At 33.4% G+C, this 25,419-nt stretch overlaps 1 protein-coding gene across 1 annotated transcript; it reads right to left on the minus strand.

Annotated features, from left to right (window-relative positions):
* Positions 1-514: 514 nt before the first annotated feature.
* LOC129219097 (ATP-binding cassette sub-family C member 3-like) lies at positions 515-23,646 on the minus strand. The gene is made up of 5 exons (XM_054853417.1): positions 23,543-23,646; positions 22,251-22,425; positions 13,638-13,892; positions 11,870-11,954; positions 515-585 (listed from the first exon to the last, which is right to left on the minus strand). The coding sequence occupies exons 2-5, from the start codon at positions 22,383-22,385 to the stop codon at positions 515-517; spliced, it is 546 nt and encodes a 181-aa protein (XP_054709392.1). The 5' UTR covers positions 22,386-22,425; positions 23,543-23,646.
* Between the last annotated feature and the right edge of the window lie 1,773 nt (positions 23,647-25,419).

Genomic DNA, 25,419 nt, shown 5'->3' on the forward strand with positions numbered 1-25,419 from the left:
AAAAAATCAAGATCTTTACACAAAACTAAAAGTTAATTATGAATTTAAAAAAATTATGGTTCCATCTATGAAACTATAAAATTGTACATATAATAAAACAAAGTTTCTGTTAAAATTTCTAGAAATTAACATACTTTATGTTCTCTTTTTAAATGTTTGAAGTTATACATTTTAAAATAAACTTTTTACAGAAGATATTTTTAGATCTTTGGCATATTTCATCAATTAAGTTGTACAATGGCTTGTCACAGAAAAAACGCATGAACTAAGTTTTTCTTGTTGATTTAACACAAACATGCTATGCGTTTTCCAAGTATAACTTTTAAAAAACTTTATGAACATTAATATCTGAGACACACTCAAACTATAAATATCATACTTGGTTGAAGTTAATCACTTGAAAATCATTAATCATATGTTTTTTATGAGTGAAATATAAAGAGTATGCTTTGTTCAGGGAAGCATCGGAATATTTTGTGTACTAAGACCAGCATACAATACCAGCAACATGAGGTCAGGCACTGTCCTCATGAAACACAGCATTTTGCAGGGCTTGACTACTGGGAAGAGCAATGGGCCATAACACTAAGAAAAAAAAAGTCTACTGTTCAAAGTAATGACAATGTGAACAATAAGTGTCCAAGTAATGCGCCACAGACTCCCCATACCACCACTTCAGCTTATGGGCCAGCATGATGAAGTTTAATGTATGCTGCATTGGCATCGTCAGCTGAGATTTTTTGGGGGGGACCATTCTGACTCTTGTCATTTTCAAGTTGCATTAAGAAAAATTCGTGTATATATATGTATATGTGTGTGTGTGTGTGTATATATATATATGAGACAAAAACTTGACATCAAATAGAAATGAGTTTACATTTAATACAATACTTTTAAACGGGTACATCTTGATTTACATATTACACAATAAGAAAAAAAAATTAAATACCAACAAATACATTTTTTCTAGACTACACATGGGATACGAATATCCGTGCTGTTTTTTGTGATCAATTTCGTCCAAGATGTTTTTTGTGAACGTAACATAAAGCAACATGATTCAACTGCTTTTGTGTCATAGTCGACCTTAGATACAATTTCAGCTTTCTCAGCGCACTGAAGCTTCTTTCAGCTTTACACGACGAAGGGCGGCACACCAAGAGTAGCCGCACCAAATTTTCAACATTTTGAAACAGTGGACAGTTGAATTAACCGTTATTAATGAATGAAATCATCAAAAACGAAATCCAGCTTTATTGAATCAGTCGCTTTATGGAATCAGAGCTGTTTAGAACAAAATGTGACTCATATAAGCCGCAACAACTGTATAATTAAATTTTTATGTTACATAGTGATAAACCCTGCAGTTCTAAGTTCTTGGCACAAGTTGGATTCGAAGGAGTTTAATTTGATGTTTTTTAATTAAAAAATTAAAGTATATAATTCACCGTTATGACATTCACGAACCTACGAAAAACACAACTACAAAAATAAAATAAGACACAAATAATTAAGCTCTCATGATATCGTATTTTAATAATGCAACCTTTTAAAGTATTTTCTTAATTTTTTCAGGTTTTTTGTAACAAATGCACCAAAATTTTGCTTTTTTGTTGAATCCTCCATACACTCAATGCATATAAAACCAAAAAAACAGCAAAAACCATGCCCATGTAAATACATTAATTTCTGATTTCTCAAAGTCAGCGAGGAAAATGCCCCTCCTGATCCTCTAAGTGACAGGCCTGCCTTGAGAGGCACACCCCACAGATTGAAAAGTACTGGCCTACACAGAGAACAAACAGCATTTGGTGTATAATTGAATTCTGATCAGCGGACGATGGGAAAGAGAGAAATGAACTGCTTTTTTCTGACACGTGACAATAAGTTTTAAAATGGTTATTTCAATAAAATTTGTTCAATAAAGCAGGATTATTAATGGATAATTTTCTGTTAAGCTTTAATAACTAAAAGGAGTATTATTTATTCCATTAAAATTTATAAAAGATGAAACATTTAAAAAAAAAAGGAGGAAGTTGAACGCATTAGCTCCGATAGGACTCATAATGTCAAAATATTGACTGTAAGGCATACCTGATTAGCAGGCATTCAGGGGCTACTCGATAGGAGGTCACTGTGAACTTTCATAAACTTTCCTTTCCCAGAAAATTTTGTCTGACGAGTCTTCAAATTTCGAGTAGTTTTTTTGTGAAATATTGCACTAAAAAGATATTCTCATTAGATGTAGTGATGTGGGTAATTAGGAATTTCATTTGGAAAATCGAGAAGTAACCCCATTTGAATAGTATAAAATCGGGGAGCTCCTGCATGTATTACAATAAACAGAATGGTACTTATCTATCACGGTCTTTTGACCTTTGGAAGATGGTTCCGTACATGTTGATGATGATTGGATGATTCAGTAGTTAAAAATTGCTCAGGTTCATTTGATGTAGAAGGTTTGCTACATTTTCTCGTTTCAAGCCAACTCGGCTCTCTCCATAGCCGTAATCGAATATGTAAAAAAAGTATTTTTACCAAAATAGGAGCGCTCTTCAGGTCACCTACTCTCAAGGAGACCATAAGACCACATGAAATTATCTTTATTTTTGTCGGAACGTTTCCCAATAGGGAAGCTCCTTTTATTTCTGTTTTTTTTTCCCTGGTCATCTTGCGCTTCTTTTTTCGTTGGTATATCGGAAGCGACATCACAGTATCCATCGTTATGCTGGCTTACGATTTGCTTTTGAAATAGCACGTTAATTTTCCTCCTCTTTTTCTCTGTAATGTAACGCTTTTTTGGTCAAGTTTGAGATGCCGCAAACACATTTGAGAAACCGCGCTTCGGTAAGGTACTTTGAAACCAACGTGTTGAATAATGTCAAACACATGACACGTCTCTCCTTTCCCTTTCTACTCCAAACTTAACCTTTGACTAGCTACTTGGTCTTCTAAATTTTTGTGCATCCTTTAGCCTTGGTGTTGTTGTCAGCTGCAAAAAACCGCCAAAGAGGTATGGTGTCTCATTTTGTTTGGGTAACATCAGGATCGCTATAAATTGAATCGAATCGGAGAAACAGAAACCTGGAAGTGCCGAGAAACGAGATAAGAAAGAAAGGGGCAGAAATTTAGATCCCTGTCTGATTTCTGTTGACTTATTAGCACGAGAGTGGTAAAAAAAGTGGGGGGGGGGGGGAGTTGTCCATCTAGTTTCAGTATCTTAGAGTTGTCCCGTTGTTTCCCTCTAAATAGCAACAAATACGCTGGAATGGTTTTCAAGATGGGGAGGCCGGCGACACGACTATGGATGATTGACATTGCACTCGGGAGAAGGTGTCCCCTTTCTAGCACCCTCCACTGAAGCTAGTGTGCGCAGAGAGCAGAGCAATGGTTTGTCATTGGAGTTCACTTTCCGTTCACTATACACATCTCCTATTTTGTTTTTTTTTTTTTTAGTTCATTTTTTTTCGATGTTCATTTCGTTTTATTTGATATAAATTAAACATGGTAAATTATGTCTTATGCAACTGTTTAAAATCTTCAAAGCAAAAATAATTTCCCCAAAATAATGAATTTCGTCTTGACATTTATCGAGGGGGTTCGATTTTCAAATATTGAGGGGGTCCGGTCCTCAAATATTGGGGGGTCTGGACCCCTTGGACCCCCCCCCAGCCGCGACGCCCATGGTATGCTGGCACTGTGTGTTCTCAATGATGCTGCCAAACATGATAGCAACCATCATGTTGTTGTAAGCACAGCCAGAATTCATCTTAAAGCATAATGTGATGCCATTTCTGCTTCCAGGATTGTCTATGATCACACAGCAGAAGGCACTTCAATCTGTGATGCAGCGTCAAAGGTAGACAAAGCCATAGCCATCGCCGCTAATGATGTAAAAATGTTTGTGCAGACTCTTGTTGTCTTGCCAATGACTGCATTTCATCATTCAAGGCTCACAACATGGCTGTACAATCCCTTTAGGTCCAACGGTCACAATGATTGTCATCTCTGCTGTTAGTAACAGTGTACCTCTGAGGTATAGCACAGCGTTTCTTATGACTGTCTTGAACCCGGCAATTCCATATTCAGCAGTCTTAGTATCTCCGCCGACGCCTAAAGCAATACTGCAATATAATAAACTGCAATATCAGTGAACCACAATTCAACCTCTATCAATCTCAAATACATATTGGAAAGTATTTTTCCTTCATACAGGAGTTATTTCAACATTTTCCCCCAGGTAACAATGCTCAGAAGTAATTTGTGTGTGAGAAACCTGCAATTCTATTTAATTAACTGCACTGTAGGTGGTGCTACCGTCACCTATTTTACACAAATATGTTGAAAATCTAATCATTTGCATATATATATGTACATATATTGTTACAAGTCCAAACTTCAAGAAATTCTTTAAATGATGACACAATTCTTGTGAAAACACAGGAAATGCATTTACAAATATGTACAAGAAAATCAATATCAGTTGATTATGCTATTCTGCATTTCATTTACTTTCATTAGTCTTTCTCACATCTTCAAAGTAATGGCTAACTAGTAATTTTTTGACTTTTTACTCCCAGGAGGCAAACAACCAAGTCTGTTTGCTCCTGGCTCCATACACACATAATATAAGCACCGCACACTATGGGTAGCTATGGCAATGAGTAAATATAAAGTATTATATACTAGTCTCAAAATAAGATAATATTACATACAAGAAGAGGTGTACAACCCCATGAAAATGAGCTGAAAGCATAACAAAATAGTGCTTTTCTGATGTAGCTAACTTCCTTTTGACGAATGGCATTGATCTGTTGCATAAATGGAATTTCCCATGCATAAAGCTTCAAGACCTACATCAAAGAAATTGCAGATGTTGATTTAAGGTAACATATAGAACATGTTTTAAGATAACATACATAAGATAGCATAAAGAATGAGTAGAGTAATTGAATAAAAATGCTACTCCCCTTCCATTACAAATTACCTGTAACCTTTACAGCAGACCGTTTCATTTAGAAGTTCCATGAAAATACTGCATAAATTAAATTATGAAATTTAACTTATTAGTAGTGTTAAGATAAATATATAAGTTTAATGGGCATTTATTTCAATACATACGCACAATGTGCGTGAAGAAAACATGAATTAACTTATTGTTTATAAAAAAGAGCTGGTTATGATAGTCTTTTGGCAGATCTTAATAATTTTTCTCAGTAGTTTTTTTACAGGGTATAACCGCATCTGTGATCTCTCGTATTACTTCCAAGAGGGGATCTTCCTTCACTAACAAATCAGAAAGATCATTTGCCACTGTCAAGGAATGGCTCAAAAGTTTCCAATGTGAAAGTTTTTGCTTGTGTGCCATTGATATCTGTACCCTCCTTGGTTTTTTCCTCATTTGTCACTTCTAAAACCTTTTCTTCCTGTGAGCTTTGAATTGTGTGAGTTTAGTATCCTTACTTCTGGAAAGAGCTCTGGAACCAATCATAAAAAAAATTTCTCCAAGGGCCCAAGCTCACTTATTAGCATCACTTTTATTGCATGTTATCGGCAATTTCAAAAGTTTGGATTTTGAAGGAATGGAAAATTTTACTGTATGCAACACCGAATTTGTGTAAAATCAAAACTCATCCACGTAAAACAAAATAATGACATCAGATCTTAAACTGTATAATCAAGTCTGCATAAGATAAGGATCTACTGTAAATACTTCTGTACTGATTCTTGATACTGATAATTTTATGATTTTGTATGAACATTTTTAGAGATTTCAGACTGCTATGCAATCCAATAACATTTACTGATATTCCCTCCTTAAATCATTGCCAAATTAGTCTCAAAAATCTAAAGCTTGCATACTCTTAAGCCACAGTCATTTTGAAGGACTACACAGGGCCACGCCAAGCCTGATCGGCGCCGTCGTGCAAATGTCCTTTGAGCGCCTTTACGCTCTGGCGTTCGAGGAAAATATAGTTAATACCTGGAGAAAGATTTTGTAGACAAATATAAAATTTAAAAAAAAAGTTTGGCATTTAATTTATACAAAAAATAATGTGTGAATATTTAATTTCGCAATATGGTGTACGTTTTTACTTTATATCTCGAAGTTATTCCGATTTCAGCAGCTCCTCTGATATGCTAATAATGCGTTTTGGAAGAAGAAAATATTTTAATATCTAAGTTATATAAAGCCACTTTGAATATCTATCTAATCTCTAAGTGATGAACAGTTAATAAAACTTTTATGAATGTCAAAACATGACAGGAGCAGTGGCTTAACTAGAAAATAGTTTTAGGGGGGCACAAATTGAAAAAAAAAAAAAAAAACTTTTAATAAGAGGGGTCTGGGGGTTCTCCCCGGAAAATATTTGAAACTTTTAGTTTGAAAAACGCAATTTTAGACGGTCTTTGATGGTGTTATTGGAAAAAATGGTACAAGGGACTCCGCGGGAACTTAAGAAAGTTGAAGCCTTAAAATGCGATTATAGGCCATATTTATTGACGTTAGAATGAGGGATGGAACGCGGGGATTCTACCCGATCTTTTTTTTTTTGAAAAATAAATAGAAATCAATACCCATTTTCTCCTTTTCAATTTTTCGAAATTTAACTTCCATAAATGCAATTGTAGACAACTTTGAAGATTTTTACAAGAAGGAAATTCTGGAGCTTCCCCCTGGAAATGTTTTCAAAATTCAAGTCCTAAAAACCTAAGCAGTATTCTAGGACATTAGGAGAAGTGGTTCGGAGGCTATTCTAACTTATTTTTTCGTGCTAGAAAAAATAAAAACAATAATGAAAAAAAGAAATAGGACGGAGGGGGAGTAGCTGACCAATTAGCTGAAAGGAAATTACAGTTTTACCGCAATATTATTATTTTTTCCTTATTAAAATCACTTTGTTTTCCAAAGACGCGTTCCCCTCCCCCCTTCAATAGTAAATATTTTTAATTCATCTTAGTTTAAAAACATTCAACTAAGTCTTGGGCTGGGAGGCCATGGGGTGGTGCAACCAGAGGGGTGCCTGTGGACCCCTACCCCCTTCTGGTTGAGGCACGGAACAGGAGGGTACTAATTATGTTTATAAATTGAAGGATAATATTGTAGAGAATATTCCACCTTAAAACCTGAGCCTGAAACTTGCGGGTAAAACGAAAAATTCTAAAATACGAAATCGTTAACAAGGCATTGAATTTAATATATAAAACAAACACATTGTCCAAAGCTATTTCTTCAATTTAATCTGGATGTCTGGATCTCTGTCTGTCAGGATCTCTGTGAGGGGCATAGACCGTTCGGCCGATTTTCATGCAATTTGATACAAAATTAGTTTGTAGCATTGGGGTGCAACTCGAAGCGGTTTTTTGAAAATTCGATTTTGTTCTTTTTCTCTTCCAAATTTAAGAACATTTTACCGAGCAAATTATCACAATGTGGACGAATAAATTACGAAATTATCATAACGTGGAACCGTAACAGGGGCAAGCAAATAAATATAGCAAATTGGGGAGAAATTCATCATTCAAAATTTGTAAATATACCTGCGAACCAAATGACCTTTTAATTTTCTACTACGGGCAAAGCCGTGCAGGTACCACTAGTACACAAATAGCTGAAGAAAAATGGGGTGGAGGAATTGAGTAATTATGGTCAAGTCGTTACTTTTCGGAACTAAAAGCTTAATCTAAGTTATTAACTACAATATATGCATATTACGCACAAGTAAATAATATGTATATGTGGTTATCGTAGTTTTTAATGTATGATAACATGCTGCAGTGAAATTACCACGAACAATAGTTAAAAATCACAAAAAGACATATTCCACGAATTATAATATAGCATATTCATCGCAAGAACCAAACTAGGGAATAGCAAATTTCTTGCGCTGCTTCGTATGCTCAACCTTGTGAAATTATAGAAATACCATTCATGGCTCCACATATGACGAAAATTGCTAATGTATGGATTAATTAGCATCATATGTTTTCAGTGTAAGAGATTGCGCTTTTGAATAGCATATTTAGACGGGAAAAAGGAATAATTTTTCCTTATAGATAGGCAGCAAGGAGGATTGCTTGTTTTAATGAGCAGTATAATTTCACAGCTACTTTTATATATATAATGAAAAGTTCAATTTTATTATTATTATTATTGATATTATTTGGTTTGGAAACTTTCCCTCCCATTTGGAACATTTTTGATTGGCAAAGCTTGGCGCCTTTTTGACTCTGGCGCCGTCGTGCGCCGCACGACCTTGCATATAGGGACGGCACGGCATTGGGACTACAATCAGTAAATCGTCCGGCTAGAAGAGAGCTTTATGCAATTATTAGGGAAAGAGTCCTTAAAAAATGGAGCTTTGCTTAACACAATAAACTCTAAATTTATGAAACTAATTTGGTGTTTATTTCAAGAGGGAATGCCTGGTATGTAAATGTTGTTGTTTGATAGCATCCTGAAGTTTCTGAAAAATATTAAAATAAAATTATCAGTTTTAATATCTAGTACAAGAGTTTCAAAATATAGCAACCAATTTGGGACAAAATATTTGACTTAAATGGAGCAGTTAATTTAGAAGAGAGGGATACTTTCTGTTTATTTAGTAAACAGTTCCTTGTACCACTGGGTATAGGATAAATCCAACAGTGATAAAAGCACTAGGATTCATCAATAAGCTAAATAAGTTGCAACTTAGGTTCCCCAATTTTTTGGAAGCATATCACTTTAAAAAAAAGGTGCAAAATTCTTTAATTAAAAAGAAAACCGAAAAGTGTCAAAAATGGTGAGCCAAATTAACTTTAAAACAACCTCTAACATTAAAACATCCAACAAAATATCTTTTTTTTTATCCTTCTCTTGTCTAGTTTAGTGTACCAAGTTCAATGTATATATTAGTATGACTATGTTCAAAATTGCACTAAACAATCATCTTGATATTTGTTATTTCTTCTAACAATATGAAAATTTTTCCTTTGGCAAAGGTAGTTCAGCCAACAAGCATTACTTTGCAATACTCTCTTGAAAACCGTCTATAAAATAGCTAGCCTGAAACCGTTCCTTTGATGTTCTATAAAATATTTAAACATCATGAATGTTGAGAATTGAAAATATTTGTCGCCCAGTAGAATCTTTTTCTAAAATCTCAATTTTGGAGATAAGTCCACTTAAAAAATAAAGGGCACTTGTTTTAGCAGTTACAGATTTTATTGTTTTCAACAGATTTGAGGATGCATCTTGATGTAATTTCAGGATTTCACTTAGAAGAGATTGGATTTCACATGGTTATAATCTGTCATATATGTTTAACATTTACTTTACTGTCCCAAAATCCCGGTCGCAAATGATAAACAAATGTCCTCTCAGAGTAACGTCATCAGCAATCTTATTAAATTTCTTCAGTGTTATTTCTAGAAAAAGTCTTCAGCAGTGTTGTACTTATTTTGACCAGCGTATATCTCACTGAAAGCATACAGTTTTTTTGCAGTTTCTAGAGTGATGTTTATAAAGCCATTGAGAAAATAACGAATATCATTCTGATTCCGTGATTTTGAATTCCCCCCCTAAACACCCTGAACTGACGAACCAACCATTACCGAAATTATACTTGATCGAAGGAGTTATTTGTTTTTACTTCATTTCGGCAAAAAAGCTAGTTCTTCTAGGATTTTGCCATTGCGTCTTACTATTTCCTCCTTTACGTTTAGTGCAGAAAGGGCATAAGTCCGAGACTTATGTCCTTTCTGCACTAAATGAAAAATGTGACCCCTAAATAAAGTGCTTTGTTGTACAAAAATCGACTTCCCTGCTACACAAGTCGATGTCTCTATATACAAATATGGGAAAACCACAGCTAACTCAATTTTTAAAAAAATGCGACTTATGCCCTTTCTGCAATAATTGATTCAATTTTAGTTTAAAATTTAAGCTTAAGTTTTGAAAGTTCATTCCTTAAGTAGATTTTTTAAGTTAAAAAAAATGATTGGAAAATTAAGATTGAGAATTTTGTGGATCTCTATGAACCCCCTGGGTTCTGCAGAACAATTTGGGAAGTGCTGATGTGGAGTAACCTAAATATCTAAAAAAAATATCTACTTTGTTCCTTTAAACTTTGTTTTGCTATTTATTCAGCATTTGTGAAATGAGATTAAATGCATTTGTTTCTGAAATCGAAACCACTTCCCTCTGTACCAAGTACTCCTGTACAAGGTTGTAATTGCCAACCACCAAAACTAAAACTTATATTCCCCTTCATGAGGTTATTCATGTTATTTGTTATTCTTGTTGGCAAGAAATATGCATTAGGTGCCTGATGGCGCCAGGAGGAAAAAAATCTGTTTTATTACTTATCCTTGGCGATATACATAAAAGGCAGTGTAGTTCATCAATGCGGACCCAGAAATTTTCGTAAAGGGGGTTAAGTTACAATAGCCAGCATTAACCTCTGATGTAGAAAAAGTATCAGTTGAGCAGGGATGTTAATCCCCCTTAACATGGCACCCATTCATGGGCTATAAGGCAACACCCCCTTTCAAATGAGTTTAAAAACCCTTTCAGATCTCCCCCCCCTGCTAAGTGTTTGGGGGCTCATATTCTCCCTCAAATTCTTATCAAAACTCATTTTTCTTTAGGGAGACAGGCTGGTCACATTGCCGTAAGCTTTGAATATACAAGACTACAGCTGGTTGGAAAAAGCACACATTCATGTGTTTTAAGGTGGAAGAGTGCTCTGAATAATCGTTAAGCTCATTAGAGATGACTTCTTTCGAAAGTGAACAAAATATTCAAAATAACAATAGCCGAGTAAACGAACGCAATGAATCTTCAAAAGAAATACCTTACAGGACCAAACAAAAAAAGGTTAACTGATTCCACACACTATTTTTTGTTTTTTGGATTTAAAATTTTGAAGGTTCATAATAATTATAATAAAATTCTTGTCACAAGGGGGTCCCTCTGATCCTCCCCTGAATCTGCCCTTGTAACCCATTTGGCGATTTTTTGCGTAGTTTAGCAGACCTGAGCGAGTTCGAAATTAGAAAGTTTGGGCGACGATATTTGAAACTAAAATTTTTTTTACACTTCCTTTTTTTTAAACATTTGTCTTATTTTTTACATTTCAGTTGCTTTTAGAATGATATAGTAACAGTTTTTGATACAAAATAGTCGTTTTTGTCTTAATTTGGGCTAAAATAGTCATCACAGTCTGCAACTTTTCAAAATAATTGCAGTAGTCGCTTTTTTAGTCCCCCGTGACTGCCTTGGAAGCCCTATTGATTCCAGTAAACATAAGCATACTACTATATTGGCACAGTCACTGCTTATTCATCATCTTTTCTTTCTAAGCCACACACTGTTCAATATAATTATTGGCAAAAAATGAAAACTCAACCATCAATGAATGATAATAAACAGATAAATGGCATCTCACAGATAGCTCAAAGTGTGTCAGATCATCTCTTATTTTTAGAAGCCTTATTATTTGTCATTAGCTTCAGCATTAAAAATTCCACATAAAACAATACCTAATTTGCCTGGATACCCAAGTTCAAATTCCCCCCCCCCCCCCCCGCAGAAAAGGGGGGGTGTAGCTAGCAGCAAAATTTTTTTGCTGTAATTGAAATTTTAAGGTGTCATTTAGGAAGGCATACCAAAGCTTTTTGAGAAGAAAAACCTAGGATAGTAATATTTTCCATGGGAAAAAAATGCTATTTTACTGGACTATACAGTTACATTACCTTAGATTAACACAGAGGAAATTAAAGATAAATAGTAGAAAAATATCTTTTTTGCAAATTATTTTATAAGTCAGAAAAAAAAAAGATACAGAAATTAGAATTTAGAAAAATAGGAATTTAAGCACTTTACTTAGTACTTTAAATCTTACTTTTATTCCATGAATAATTTCATCCATAATTTTCAGTCGTTCATCCTTGACAGTCATCTGTTTGCGCTGCAACATAATTAGAACCCAGATTTGTAATTGTAGGCACACCAACAATCAAAGTAAAGTTTCGAATTTCCATGTAAAATAAAATATACACTAAAACATGAATCTGTTGTTCTTATAATACTTATACTTCTGAGTTGATTTTCAGAAAGAAAAACCATGTTCTGAAAAAAACATTTTACGTTTTTCAAAATTGTCTCAAATTTTATTTTATAATATCATTTTTACTTTACAATAGGTTGTAGTCAGGTAGGAACATGTTGAGCATCATGATCTCATTTAGACCATAATTATTTTTACCACTGAGTGCAGAATACTCATTTTTATCAAACGGTACCTATTACAGAGTGTTTCAGCCAGCAGTCACTATTGATTGATAAGACATAATCTTATTAATTTGTAATTTTTATATCAAACTAGTTATGAGCAATTTTTTCAGGTTATACATGAGCTAAACATTAACAAAATTATAATCACCTTAAATTAAACTTTGGTATTGAGTGAAACAAAAAAATGTGTAAATGCAACAAAATGACAAGAAGCAGTCAGCATACATATATAGGGAAACCAAAATAAAAGTTACTCAGAATATATAAGATTTAAGATAGCCAGAAAAACTGGAAAATACTTTGCAGAAAACTTGTAGATGGGCTAAGTAATAACACGAACCATTTGGAGAACCTTGTCAAGAATGCAAGCGGTGTTGTGAGGAGAGAACAGCTAGTGACAGATGGCCTGGCCTCCAATATCACCTGATCTCTTTCCCAGTCATTATTACTTATGGATTAAATTAAAGTGCCAGGTAATAATCCTCACAGTTAAACCAGAGCTGCAATGCATGTTTCACAATTTGAAAACAACAGCACATAGATGTCAATGGTAGTCATTTTCATATATTTTGTGCTGGAATTTATGCTGGATTATATGCTATGAACACAGATACATTCTGTGCCAATATTAATGTTTTACAGCCTGCATTTATTTTGGTCAGAGAACCCTCAGTATCGCAACACATGGATGCCACATTACTTTTCCAAAATAACAAACTCATATCACAAAATTCAAATGTTAAGTGGCCCCAGATTTCAGGACTGTTTCATTGTGAAACTCTGGTCACCATGATACTTTAACATGTTTAGACAGGATCAAATCTATTTTTCCTCAAATGTTTCACATACTGCTTAACAAACTAGTGTTTCAATATCCAAAAAATACATCTCTTGCTAATTACACCTACTGAAACAAGTGAAAATCAAGGGCTCCAAATTACAAATGGTAAGGTGGATGATCCAGTTTATTGCTTCTATCCAAAAGACATAGTGATCTTGCTGCTGTGCAAAGATATGCAGTTTAACATTTTTGCAAAAAAACTTCACTCCAGAAGACACTTCTTTTGTATGGCTACTAAGTTTATTGCACTCAAGAATCAAATTGCAGATAGGTTCTCACAGTAGACCGGCAACTCAATTGTCAATACATCATAAACATCTACAGCTCAGATCACAGACGGACAATATGTTGCAAGTGCTATATAAACCTGCGCAAAGCATGCTGGGAGCAATCATTCACGAGCACTGCGCTGATCATGAACAATTTTCCCTATCATTCTTAAAGAACCTTATTTAAAAAATACAGTCCTTGTATACATATATAGATGTCACACTTAAGATTAAAATTGATACTAACTTGCAACATAGACAAAATTCTACCATTTATGTAGCTCAAAGGCACAACAAGAAACATCACAGCTAATCCAGACAAAAATGAGATTCCTAAAGTATTCCATAAAAAAATTGAAGCAATCAATAATTTTAATGGAATTTCCATTATGAGTGAGGAAAACTTAACAAATTGGTGAACATTCTCTACATCCACAGACATAAGATTCACCATTTCTCCACTGCTGTATAACTGCTTAGTAGTGCAGGACATTTTTAGTGCCTACAAAAGAATTTAAAAATTAAAAAAAAAAATATTACAAAAACAGAAAAGCATAGCATGTAGTTTTATAGATATAAAATAAAGTTTGATAAATTAAAAAAAAAACATACATATGCTGCACATACAATGCTTTAACTTTCATGCTGCACACACATCAAATCACAAAAATTCAATATTTTTGGTAAATAAAAGCCTAGCATTCTTGCAGAGCACTTTGCAATAAATATTTGAACAATTTACAAAACTTTTATCATTACCACAGTTTGGGACCCTGAATAGGAATGCTTAGGACCTGAACTTTTCTGGATTTTGAGTCAAAAAATAATGAAAACTCTCTTGCTGTGGAGTATTTGCCACAATAGATCTGTTTTTGCTAATGTTTGTGCTAAATTTCTTTTATTTTTTTATCAATCTGAATGCAAGTACATTTCATTTTGCTAAAACAAAAGTAAGAGACAATTTGAAGTGGGTATAGTAAAGGGATGTTGCTTTATTATAATGCAATGTGCCGATCAATACAATAAATAAATCATATCTATTAAAAATAATTTTGTACTTTTGTTCATTGCATATTTATGAGAAGGAAAAAAAATATATTGTTAACCAAAAGTGGATGTTAAAAGGTTGCTGCACAATTACAGCAAAACATTTATTTACGCATAACATTTGGCATTGATAAAACATTTTAAAAGAAGCTGAACTGAAGGCACTTTATTTTCAAAAAGTAATTGCTGAACATTAAACATTTTGAACATTAAAAAGTGGGAATTTTTTTTTTTTTTTTTTTTTTTTACTTTCATTGTTTCACTTTTAATATTTAAGGAAAAAGTTCCAGGTTTTGGCTGGATTTCAGGATTCCAAAATCAGGGTCTCATAATATACTATTTTGTCAATCTAAATGTAAAATTGAAGCAAAAAAGAAGCAACTGTATGTTTGAAACACTTACATTTATTGTACTAAAAATTAGTTTAACTACAAATAAATTTATAAACATATAGCGTCAGCCAATGTTGTCCGTAGTCTATTAAACATTCCATTAAATCAGAGATGACTATTTTTTTCTTTCTTTTTAATAAGGCTGCATCAGATGCACTACCTTTTGCAGACCTAATGCAATCCTCCAATACAGCATTTATGTTTTCATGTAGCACCAATATTGGCAGATACCATAACCACAAGAACTTTTGATGCCCAGATTTTCCACCAGATAGAAGCACCTGGGCTCTCTTGGATGAAAAACTGCACTAGGAATTTAATTCTGCCAAGAGCATTTAGAGTCAAATGAGTACTTAAAGGATGTTTTACATGCTGCATAATCATACAACATGAACACTGTTGATGTTCTGCATCTTGAAAATCTGCCAACTGGAGCCAGGTGCCTTTAGACATAAGATACCAGTGTCTAACCATTACACCGCTCTGCCAGCTCAGAGGTAACTATTGAAGCATCTATATCACATTTATAAGGCTTGTATAAAAATCATGACAGTTCTCTAAGCTTGAATGCTGGTATACACCCAGGATTTTTCTCAACATTGTGAATGATGCATCTCAGCTTTTAAGCACCAATGAATTCAAAAGAAAAGTCTTGACAAAATATTTTGTGTGGATCTTGATTTTTATCCACATTGAAAACATGATTTTTTTTATTTATTTTTTTTTTTTTTTGATGATGAAAATAAAACAGTAGTGAATAAGAGAGATTAATAACAATAGCACACGTGATGCAAAATTTTCTTGCAGCAATTGCATCGAATTCTTGTATCCATTGAGAAGTTCTTTAGGTCAGTCAGGCTGAGGTTCTGCTATTGTGATATGTTGGGTTATCTGTTTGAACCAAGGCTATATAATGAGTTCATATTACTCTGACAGTCAGGTTGTCCTAAAGATCTTAATAAGGTTGAAATTACATCCCACCCTGTCGGAGGTTATAATAAGATTAAAATCAACCTATTTTATTAGTTGTGGCCATCGTGAGGATGAGCCAAATAAGTAGAGGCAGCGAGTGGGGCTTATAAGTGTGGGGGCAAAAATTTTTTAGGGATTCGCAGATTATTTTAGGCTATCTTCAGTGACTGGGAGTGGGGGGGGGGGGGGCTTCTGATGTTCTCTTGCATACATGCCTTGGAATTGTAGTTTTAAAAACGCCGTTTTACTAGAGTTTTGTGAACGTTTGGGGAATGGAGAGGAGTTTCCAGGGTTGTCTTCGTAATGTTTTTTTTTTTTAAATAAAGCCAAATTAAGAATAATAATAACAAAAACGAAGAAGTTTGGACTGTCTTTGGTAATGTAAGGGTAAGGAAGGCTCTTCCCGTTAAAAAAATCTTCAAATGATGTCTTAAAGATGCAAATTAAAGCTGTCTTTAGCAAATTTAGAGCAAGGGGTTTGGGGTTCTCGCACAGACATTTTGCAAAGTTTAAAACATTTTTTTAAACACCATTTAAAATGTTATTTCAAACTTCTTTTTTGACTTAAGGAGGAACAAAGGGTTCGGAGATTCTCCCAGTATTTCTTTTTTTGAGAAAATGAAATCCTAAAAACTCAGTCTTGAACTTCCTTTGGGGACTTCAGGAAAAGATATTCGGATTCCCCCCCCCCCCCAAAAAAGGACCCTACTTACCTGATGTCACTGCGGGTCAAAAACTCACTGCAGTGCATTGTGGGAACTGAAGCAGACAAAAATTGGGTACTACAGCGTGTAATAACACTTTCATTTATGCGGCTTATTAGCTCTTCTTTCTACTTAAAAATGAGAGGCTTTTAAGGTTTTTAACTAAGAAACGTTGTATAAGAATGATGAACAATTCATTTAATACAAAATGCTATCCTTGTTATCGTATTTTTATGGGTTTAAGGCTCTTTGGTTCCTCATCAGAAGCATGGTGAAAACTCAAATTCTCTTTCTACTTTTCCCTTTTCTTGGCATTTTTCATGCAGTCCAAAGTCTGAATAAGCCCTAAGCCTGTTCATGATGCCTATGAAGTCCAGTAGTCCTCAAATACCACTAACACTAGGTTGTTGGTCAAAATACTCGCAGACGGACAGCTGATGGGACCATTGCGAAACCGTGAATAGGGTCCATAGGAGTCTTAAAAATGCAATTTTATGCTATCTAGGGGGATTCTCTTCCTGATTTTTTTCCCTCAAACAGGAGTCTTTATAATGCAAATTTAGGTTGAGTTTAATAGAAGGAGGGAATGCGCTTTAGGGATTTTCTCACTGAAAATTTTCAAAATTGAAGTTTTAAAACTGAAATTTTAAACAATATTTGGTCAAGTTAATGTTCAGGTAATCTCACCCAGAATACTTTGAAATTGAAATCTTAACGATGAGGCAATCTTTGATAATGAAAAAAGTGTGGGGGCAGTCGCCCCTCCCTCTTGCCCCCTCCCCCTGAATCGCCACCACTACAAATAAGTTTTGTGAACATATTAACAGCAATTATCCAACCATCACTTTCACTACAAAAAAAGAAGACTTAAAGATTTCCATCATTGGTGTTCTCATTACCTATAAGAAAGTTCAACAGCTTGGGTATCAATTCCAAAGGAAATCTCCCATTGGCTAATCCGAAGAAGCATTCAAACCACTCCAAGGTCGAAGACAGGAGTTATTGAGACTTTAATTTGGAATGAAAAATTAGTTAGCTTAAACTTTTAAACTGCAATAGAGTGAGAAAAAGAGGGGCTCAATGGAACCAAGCACTGCAACCACCGATTAATTGTACTAAGCATCAAAAGTTTATCAAAGAGATTTGTAGCAGAAGTAAAACTAAGCAAGCACATAATAGGCTTGTCACAAATGTTCCAAGATTCGATTATATGATATCCAAGACAAAGAATTTCACAATCAAGCACATATGATTCAAGAAACTATTTCCTTACTGTAAAGGAAACCTCACAGTTTGAACACTTTGCTGACATATATTACAGCAAGATCTCCCTTTATGGTACACTGGTCAATGGGAAAACCAACTACATTCCTGATATTATTTCTATTCATACTTTAGCACTCCTTTTTCCAAATGCTAGAACAAGGATGAGTTAGCTCGGTAGCCTGATATAGTGCATTAAAGATATACCAGTTGCAGTGCCATATCTAAAGGTGCAAAACAAGAAGGGCAGCCTTTCACCACAATTTTTTTTTTTAATATTACAATTTTGAAACAATATGTGTCATTGGTTTCATTAGTCAAAAAATGTTAAGAAACTTTGAAAAGAAGAAGAGCTAGAAGGGAAAAGGAAATAATCCCTTTTTTTTCAAAAAAGAATTCATCTGCTTCTGCACTGGGTTATTGCGACACTTTTGAACATTAAAGGCATAGAAGGTAGTAGTCCAGAGGGTACTCCGTCCTAGATGACGATTTTTTTCAAGGGTAGTATTCTAACTCTTGATACAAAAAAAAAAATATATATATATAATAATTTCAATTTTGTCATCTTGAATTCAAATTATGTTTTTCGCAATCACGAGTGTGTGTGTGTATGTATGTAGGCGTGTGTGTTTGTGTGTGTGGGGTGTTTGTGTGTAGGGGGTATGTGTGTGTGTAGGCATGTGTGTTTGTATCTATGTGCAGGCATGAGTGTTGGTAGTTGTGTGTATGAGTGTTTGTGTGCTTGGGGGCAGGGTATGTGTAGGCATATGTGTTTGTGTCTGTGTGCAGGCATGAATGTGTGGGTAGTTGTGTGTGTATGGGTGTGTATGTGTTTGTGTGCGTGTGTAAATGTGTTTGTGTGTGTAGGTGTAAGTGTGTGTATGTGTTTCTGTGTATGTGTGTGTGTAGTTGTGTATGTATGCGTGTGTGTGTAGGATATGGATGCAACCTGAAGGCGGTTTTCGCTATAGGAGCAGCATCGTGAGGAGCCGGTCGATGGTGATGCTGCAGAGGGTGCTGGCAGGAAAATAAAATGATAGCACATCAAAACAGTCAAATGAAAGCAATAAGCAATCGTGATTGCTCAAAAAAAACTTTAAAACATATTTTCACCTAAAGAGTTATGAGAGTTAAAGGGGGGGGGGATATCTGTAGTCTCAATGAAAGACATTGGTTTTTGAAATTGTCTTTGATGCTAGACATCTACTTTTTCTTGTGGATACTATGAAGCGGGGCTTCTCAATGGTGATTGCAATTATAAACTGTTTTTGGGTCTGCTGGATTTAGGGATTGAGACTTACTAATCCTGCAGGATTGAGAGGTCTCAATTGTATTCAAACTTAGAATTAATTTAATAAGTTACAATTGAAAACAGAGAGAAGTATGATAAAACCAAAAGCTTGAAAACAATATGACATTTCAACATTTGTAAGACAATTTCAAAATAATTATGAAAATTATGATCTTAAAATTATTAAGTAACTAACTAGAGCATTGTTTAATAATATCTCAGGTCTATCAGCTTCAATCTCTTTCTTTTTAGAGTCATTGATCTCATTTCCCTCCTCATCTTGTAACTTGTAATATTATGATGAAAGTTGATTTCTTTCTCCCCTAGATGTAGAGTGAGTTTTATAATATTCTTCACTTTGTTGCGCTTAGGGACACAAAAATACTGTTAGGATTTGCCCTCAGATTCAGATAATTGGGCTGTCTCTTATTATGATATACAGCAAAACACTCTTGCATCTGTTCTTTTCTGTTGAATATAAGTTAAGTTCAAACATTCACTTAAGTTTGACTCTGACTGCCAAGTTTTGCTTAACATACAGTATTTAAAGTCACAGAACCTTCTGATCGAATTCTTCCTCAAAAAACTACTGTTGACTTGGTATAAATCAAGCTTTTTCTGTATGCAATCCTCTAATGCAAGAAATTCCTTGATGATTCAGAAATAGATGAGAAACCAGAGATGGATTTCAACATTTACTTTGATCACTTCTAGGAGTGCATTTCTGTTTAATGTATCATGATTATGCTTCTCTTAAATTGTTTAATAGTCCTCCTAATGTGCAATTACTACTTAATGATGAGTTTATAGAATAACAAAATGAATTCATAGTGTGCTGCGAGTGCGGTAACACTGAATAGATCAGTTTCATCAAATATTACAGGCAGATTGCACTTCATCATGTCTCTTAAAATAAAGGATAGAAGAAAAGAGTAAAATGAGTGGAGAAGAGGAGGAGAGGAGAAAAGAACGCGATTCAGACATCAGTATAAGACCCCCAGCATTTTAAATGAAAAAAAAAAATCCTTTAGTTCCTGAATTTCAATCCTGCTGGATTGAGGTACACAGGACTAGTGGCATAGAATTCAGTGCGGGATACAGGATTGCAATCCCTAGTTCTCAACCACTAGTCTGTCTGACTGGGAGTGGTCCACAGAAAAATTTAACTAATCATTGGAGAGTTTTACTGGTCAACAAAAAAATAATCTCCTTTTCAAAAAAAAAAAAAACATTTTATAGTATATTTAGTATATTATATAATATACCATAATGAATTATAATATTTCAATTACTTAGAATATTTTTTGTAGTTGTTGACAAAGGCTTCAAGGATTACAAAGTTTATGTAGTACACACATATATATATATATATTGAAAATGTATTAAAGAGGAAAAAATTAGAGTACCATAAACCAGAAGCCCAAATATGCGCAAAGCAGCCAAACAAATAAGCCAGATAAATATAAACATCAATAGAACAATAAACAGACAAGGTTACAACATACATAAATGACAGAGATGAAGCCAGTACTCTTCAGCAGTGGAAACTTCATCCTATGGTCGAAAGACCAAAAATTTAATATTAAAACTAAGAATAGGATGTCCAGTTCCGAAAAAGTCAACATTCAAGATTACATTGGCACCACAAGTAAAAAATGAATGCTGATTTTTGGAACTAAGACCTAAAACTAAGCACTGGGGTTTCGTCTCGGACATTAGAAGCCAAGGATATCAATAATGTCCCTCCACCATACCGCCATCAGAATCAAAAGAATCTGCAACACGATTACAGCATTCAACCAAGAAATTAATCTACTTAAAAATAAACCACTTGAAAACCATTTCCCAGATAATCTCGTAAAAAAATATTTTCTGTAGCATTGCCTTTAACCAATACTTCGCTTTACTGTAACCGTCTTACTTGTCACATGTATGATTTTTCTAGAGTAAATCAAATGTTTGGACTCCAGTTGATGATGTTTTTGTGAATTAAGTTTTTCCCTCGACCTGGAACGTCTTTGGAACTGTTTTTATGGATGACACATTTATTTAGTTTTTATATTCATTGGATTGAATGTTTTTATCGACTGGCACGGAAATGGCCCCGATGGACGCGGATTTTACTTTTACACCTGGACACATAGGTTAGACTTTTGATTTTTGCTGGCGGTACGGTGGAGGGACGTTATTGACAGCCTTGGCTTCTAATGTCAGTGACGAAACTCAAGTACTTAGTTTTAAGTCTTAGCTCCAAAAATCTGCATTCATTTTTTACATGTGGTGTTTTTGCCCAATGTAATATTGAATGTTGACTTTTTCGGAATTGCACATCCTATTCTTAGTTTTAGTATTAAATTTCTGGTTTTTCGACCATAGGATGAAGTTTCCACAGCTGAAGAGTACTGGTTTCATCTATCATTTATCTGTGTTGTTACCTTGTCCGTTTATTGTTCTATTGATATATATATATATATATATAAATGCAATATTTATTTATCTTTACTTTCAAATTTTATGTTTAAATATTGACGATAAAACACTTAAAATTAGCTTATCTAACAGCTCTTTAATTTCAAGTTTCTTTTTTTTCCTTCTTGAGTAAATACACAAAAATATTTATAAATATATATAATCCAACCTACTATGTAGGCCAATCAGAAACAATAACATCATATGACATCATATCTGAAACTGGTGCCCTATTTCTTGAGGACTAGGATTAAGATCCATATGGTAAAAAATTTGCCTTAGAATTTATGCTCTGAAAATGCCTGAGACATATCAGGCAAAACATCAGCCAGAAACATCCTGGAAAGATTACAGCAAACAAGCATGAAAGTAACTACAATATCAATTATTAGCTTTAGTAACCAGAGCAATTAATGGTGGTTTGTGCAATTGGCATGTAAAAAACCAAATAAGTTAGTAATAATATGCTCAAACTCTTTATCTACATAAAACAGATGATCAAATTAATTCTCTAAGCTATGGAATATTATAAGATTGACATTTGCTTTTGTAATAATTTAAACTAAGTGATTTGCACACATTTATATTAAATGAAATCTCAGTGGGTGGTAGAGAAATTATATAGATTAGCATTCAAATATCAGAAGCAAGTAAAAAGTACAAGCCATAACACCATGAATAATATACATTGAAAGCGATAAGACTCATTTCAAAATAAGTACCTTTCGATACACTGCAGACATTAAAGCAGACTTCACTTGCAAAGCAGACATCACAGCATATATTGTTGCCACAGTAGAAACCCACTGGTTCAAAATTAGGGACAAAGCTAATATTCCACAGAACAAATAAGGCATCCAAGGGTAATTACTATCATACAAAGTTTCCAAAAGAAAGCTAAAGGATATAGATTTTTCAAATGTATTTACTTTCTTAAACTATCCAGCAATATTCAATATGTGATGAGAAGTTCAAATAAAAATGGATTTCGAGCTTTTGCAGTTTTCATTTTAGAACTTGAAGTTAAATAGTGAAAGATTTAAAGAAATAAAATTCTAAAAAAATACTAAAATCATCTCCATATTAAGTACAAAACATGAATTGTAATATTGTCTTGAACTACGTTTTGAAATAGCATTGAATGGTTACTTTCAACTAATAAATGTAATACTGCTTTTGTAAAAGAGATCAGACTTATTTCAAGTCATCATATTGCTTTTCAAATTTGTTTCTAATTTAATGTCAGAAAGTACTAACCCTAGTTAGGAACATAGTTTAATTCCATGGACCACTTTAAAAAAAATTTTGTCTTCAAAGAGAGTCATTGTGTGGTACACATCTTATTTATAATGCATTTTTATAGTTTATCAAGAATGTATGTTTTTATTATTATTATTATTAGTTCATAGCATAGCTACAATTTTTTTTAGCTACATTTTTTTTTTCACTTTGGTTTTTGAAGAAAAATTGTAACATCAGGAGTTGTTTTTTAGCATTTCTGAATGCTGAGAATGAAAGAGACAAGAAAAAAAAAAGGTTGTTAATCTTGGTATGAATTAATTTATATTCATACCAAGTATGAATATAAATTAATTATTAATATTTAATTGTATGTTATACCTTTAGACTATTTATTTTTCCTTGTACATGATCTTGTACATCACATTACACATGGAAAAAAACTAAACTAATGCCATTAATACAATTCATCTTTTACAATGATGAATACAATTGCACAAAAAATGGAACAAGCAAAACAATATGGCAAAAAAGGAAAAAAATGAATATTCATCTGAACATATAACCACACGAATTACATCACATTAAAAAGCATTTTACAAGTCCATTAGCTGCTAATGAATAGATAAAGACAATAATAGCAATCATATTTTTGTTTTATAAGTTACTTGAAATGCATTACCTTCCTAAACATTGCCACAAAAAAGCTAATGGTTTGATTCAACTAGTTTTCAGTAGTAGACTAACTTAATAAACATTACAATGAAACACTTACCCCAGAAAAATAGGGGGCAGAAATTGTGTAATAGTAAATAAAATATTGAGCACAAAATGACACAAAATCCAGGTTGGAAAAGCACTTATTATAGTTGAAGACAATTTGTGTAGTTTGCGACAAGGTGCACTGGGGATTTCAATTTCAGATCCACAGAAATTGTCCCTGTAAGGAATATAATTTATTTAACCTGTCAAATACAAGCATTTGATGATAGCAAGCAAGGAATTAAACATGGTGTTAGCACATATTTTTGCTATTATATATTAGTACATAAGAATTTACCACATTCTGCAGGAGTCATACTCAGTCAGACAGATTTGCAGCACTCTTTAGAACAAGGAAAATCAAGTTCCATAAAAAAAGTTGTATCACGGAAAATCAAGTTTTGTAGCAGGATAAAAAATGCAGCAAAAACTTTTGATATTTTACAAAATTTAAGGAAAAGAAAACAAAATTTAAAAAGTTAAGTTTTAATATTTCACCAGAAAAACAAAGCTGGACAGCATAAAATCTCTATCTAACACTGCTTCTTTTGTTTTGTTGTTCTTAAATGAACACAAGATATACATCATTTTATATAAACTTAGTTTATAATATATTAACATATTAACACATAAGATGTTAAGTCAGCAAAAAGTGGACCTCAAACAATAAAATCTTACTGCCATATTCTAAAAAGACAGATTTTTTTTTTTAAAGTGTTCATAGAACTATACAAGTTTTTGAACTCATCATTTGCTACAATTTTATTTTCAGGAAAAGCTCCACAGGTTCACAATCCCCCCCCCCCCCGAATACTACTAGGGAACTAGATTTTATTTATTTATTTATTCAGATTCATTGCATTCAGATTCATTGCAGTCAAAGACTGGTGGTAAATTAAAATTGAGCACAACTTTAACAAAAATATTTTAAGGTCTTAGGGATATACTGCAAAAATCTCATCAATATCAAGCAAGCAAAGAAATTAAATCCTTATTATCAAACGACTCGACCTTATACAGATTTGAGTGAAATTTTCAACTGTAAATTTGCTGGAGAGATATTATTCATACATTTTGCAGGAAACCCACAGGAGGCGACTCCATATACAGGTATCATGTATGTTATAAAAGGTGACTTGTTGACTTAATTAATACTAGTTTATTAATAATAGTTTATTAAACTTAATTAATAATAGTTTATTAAATTTAATAAACTATTTTGGGGGGGGGGGGATTTTAAGCAAATCTCTCAGGCTGATGCAACATTGGTATGGGCTACTCTTAAATCAATTTCAAATTTAACAATTAAAATAATGAAAAAAAAAATGTGCTAATATGTGCATCACGGTATTAATTTTAAAAAAAAATGTTTATTGTTTATCAAATTTCTCGTCAAACTTATTCACCTGCAGATGAAAGTTTAGTGAAGGGTGATATGGATTGTTCTAGATGGTGTAGGAGCAAATGCAAAACCGACAAGGGAATGACAGTGATGATTTTGAAAAATTAATATTTGTTCTAAAGATAAAATAAATTACTGAAACAGATAATCTTAAATTTTCAAGAAATAAACATTCATCACAGCTGAAAAAGTTTACCATTATTTATTCAGCTTATGAGGAATATCATTTTTAGGCCTATGACTTCTAATATATATTGGACAGGTAAATTTACACTTCCATCTAGGTTAAGGTCATAAAAAGAATTCAACATTAAATCAGGGACAACAAGTTCTAGACACATAAAATAACTTATAAATTTTCCTTTTTCTAAACTTTGATACATGTTTGATTGTACCATTTAAATACTTTGACTAAGTAAATAAATCTTTTCTAGGTTTCATTTTTACAAGGATTAATAAAGATTTATAATGGATATTTGTGAAGAATA

This window comes from Uloborus diversus, chromosome 3, assembly GCF_026930045.1.
Source record: "Uloborus diversus isolate 005 chromosome 3, Udiv.v.3.1, whole genome shotgun sequence".
Classification (NCBI taxonomy): domain Eukaryota; kingdom Metazoa; phylum Arthropoda; class Arachnida; order Araneae; family Uloboridae; genus Uloborus; species Uloborus diversus.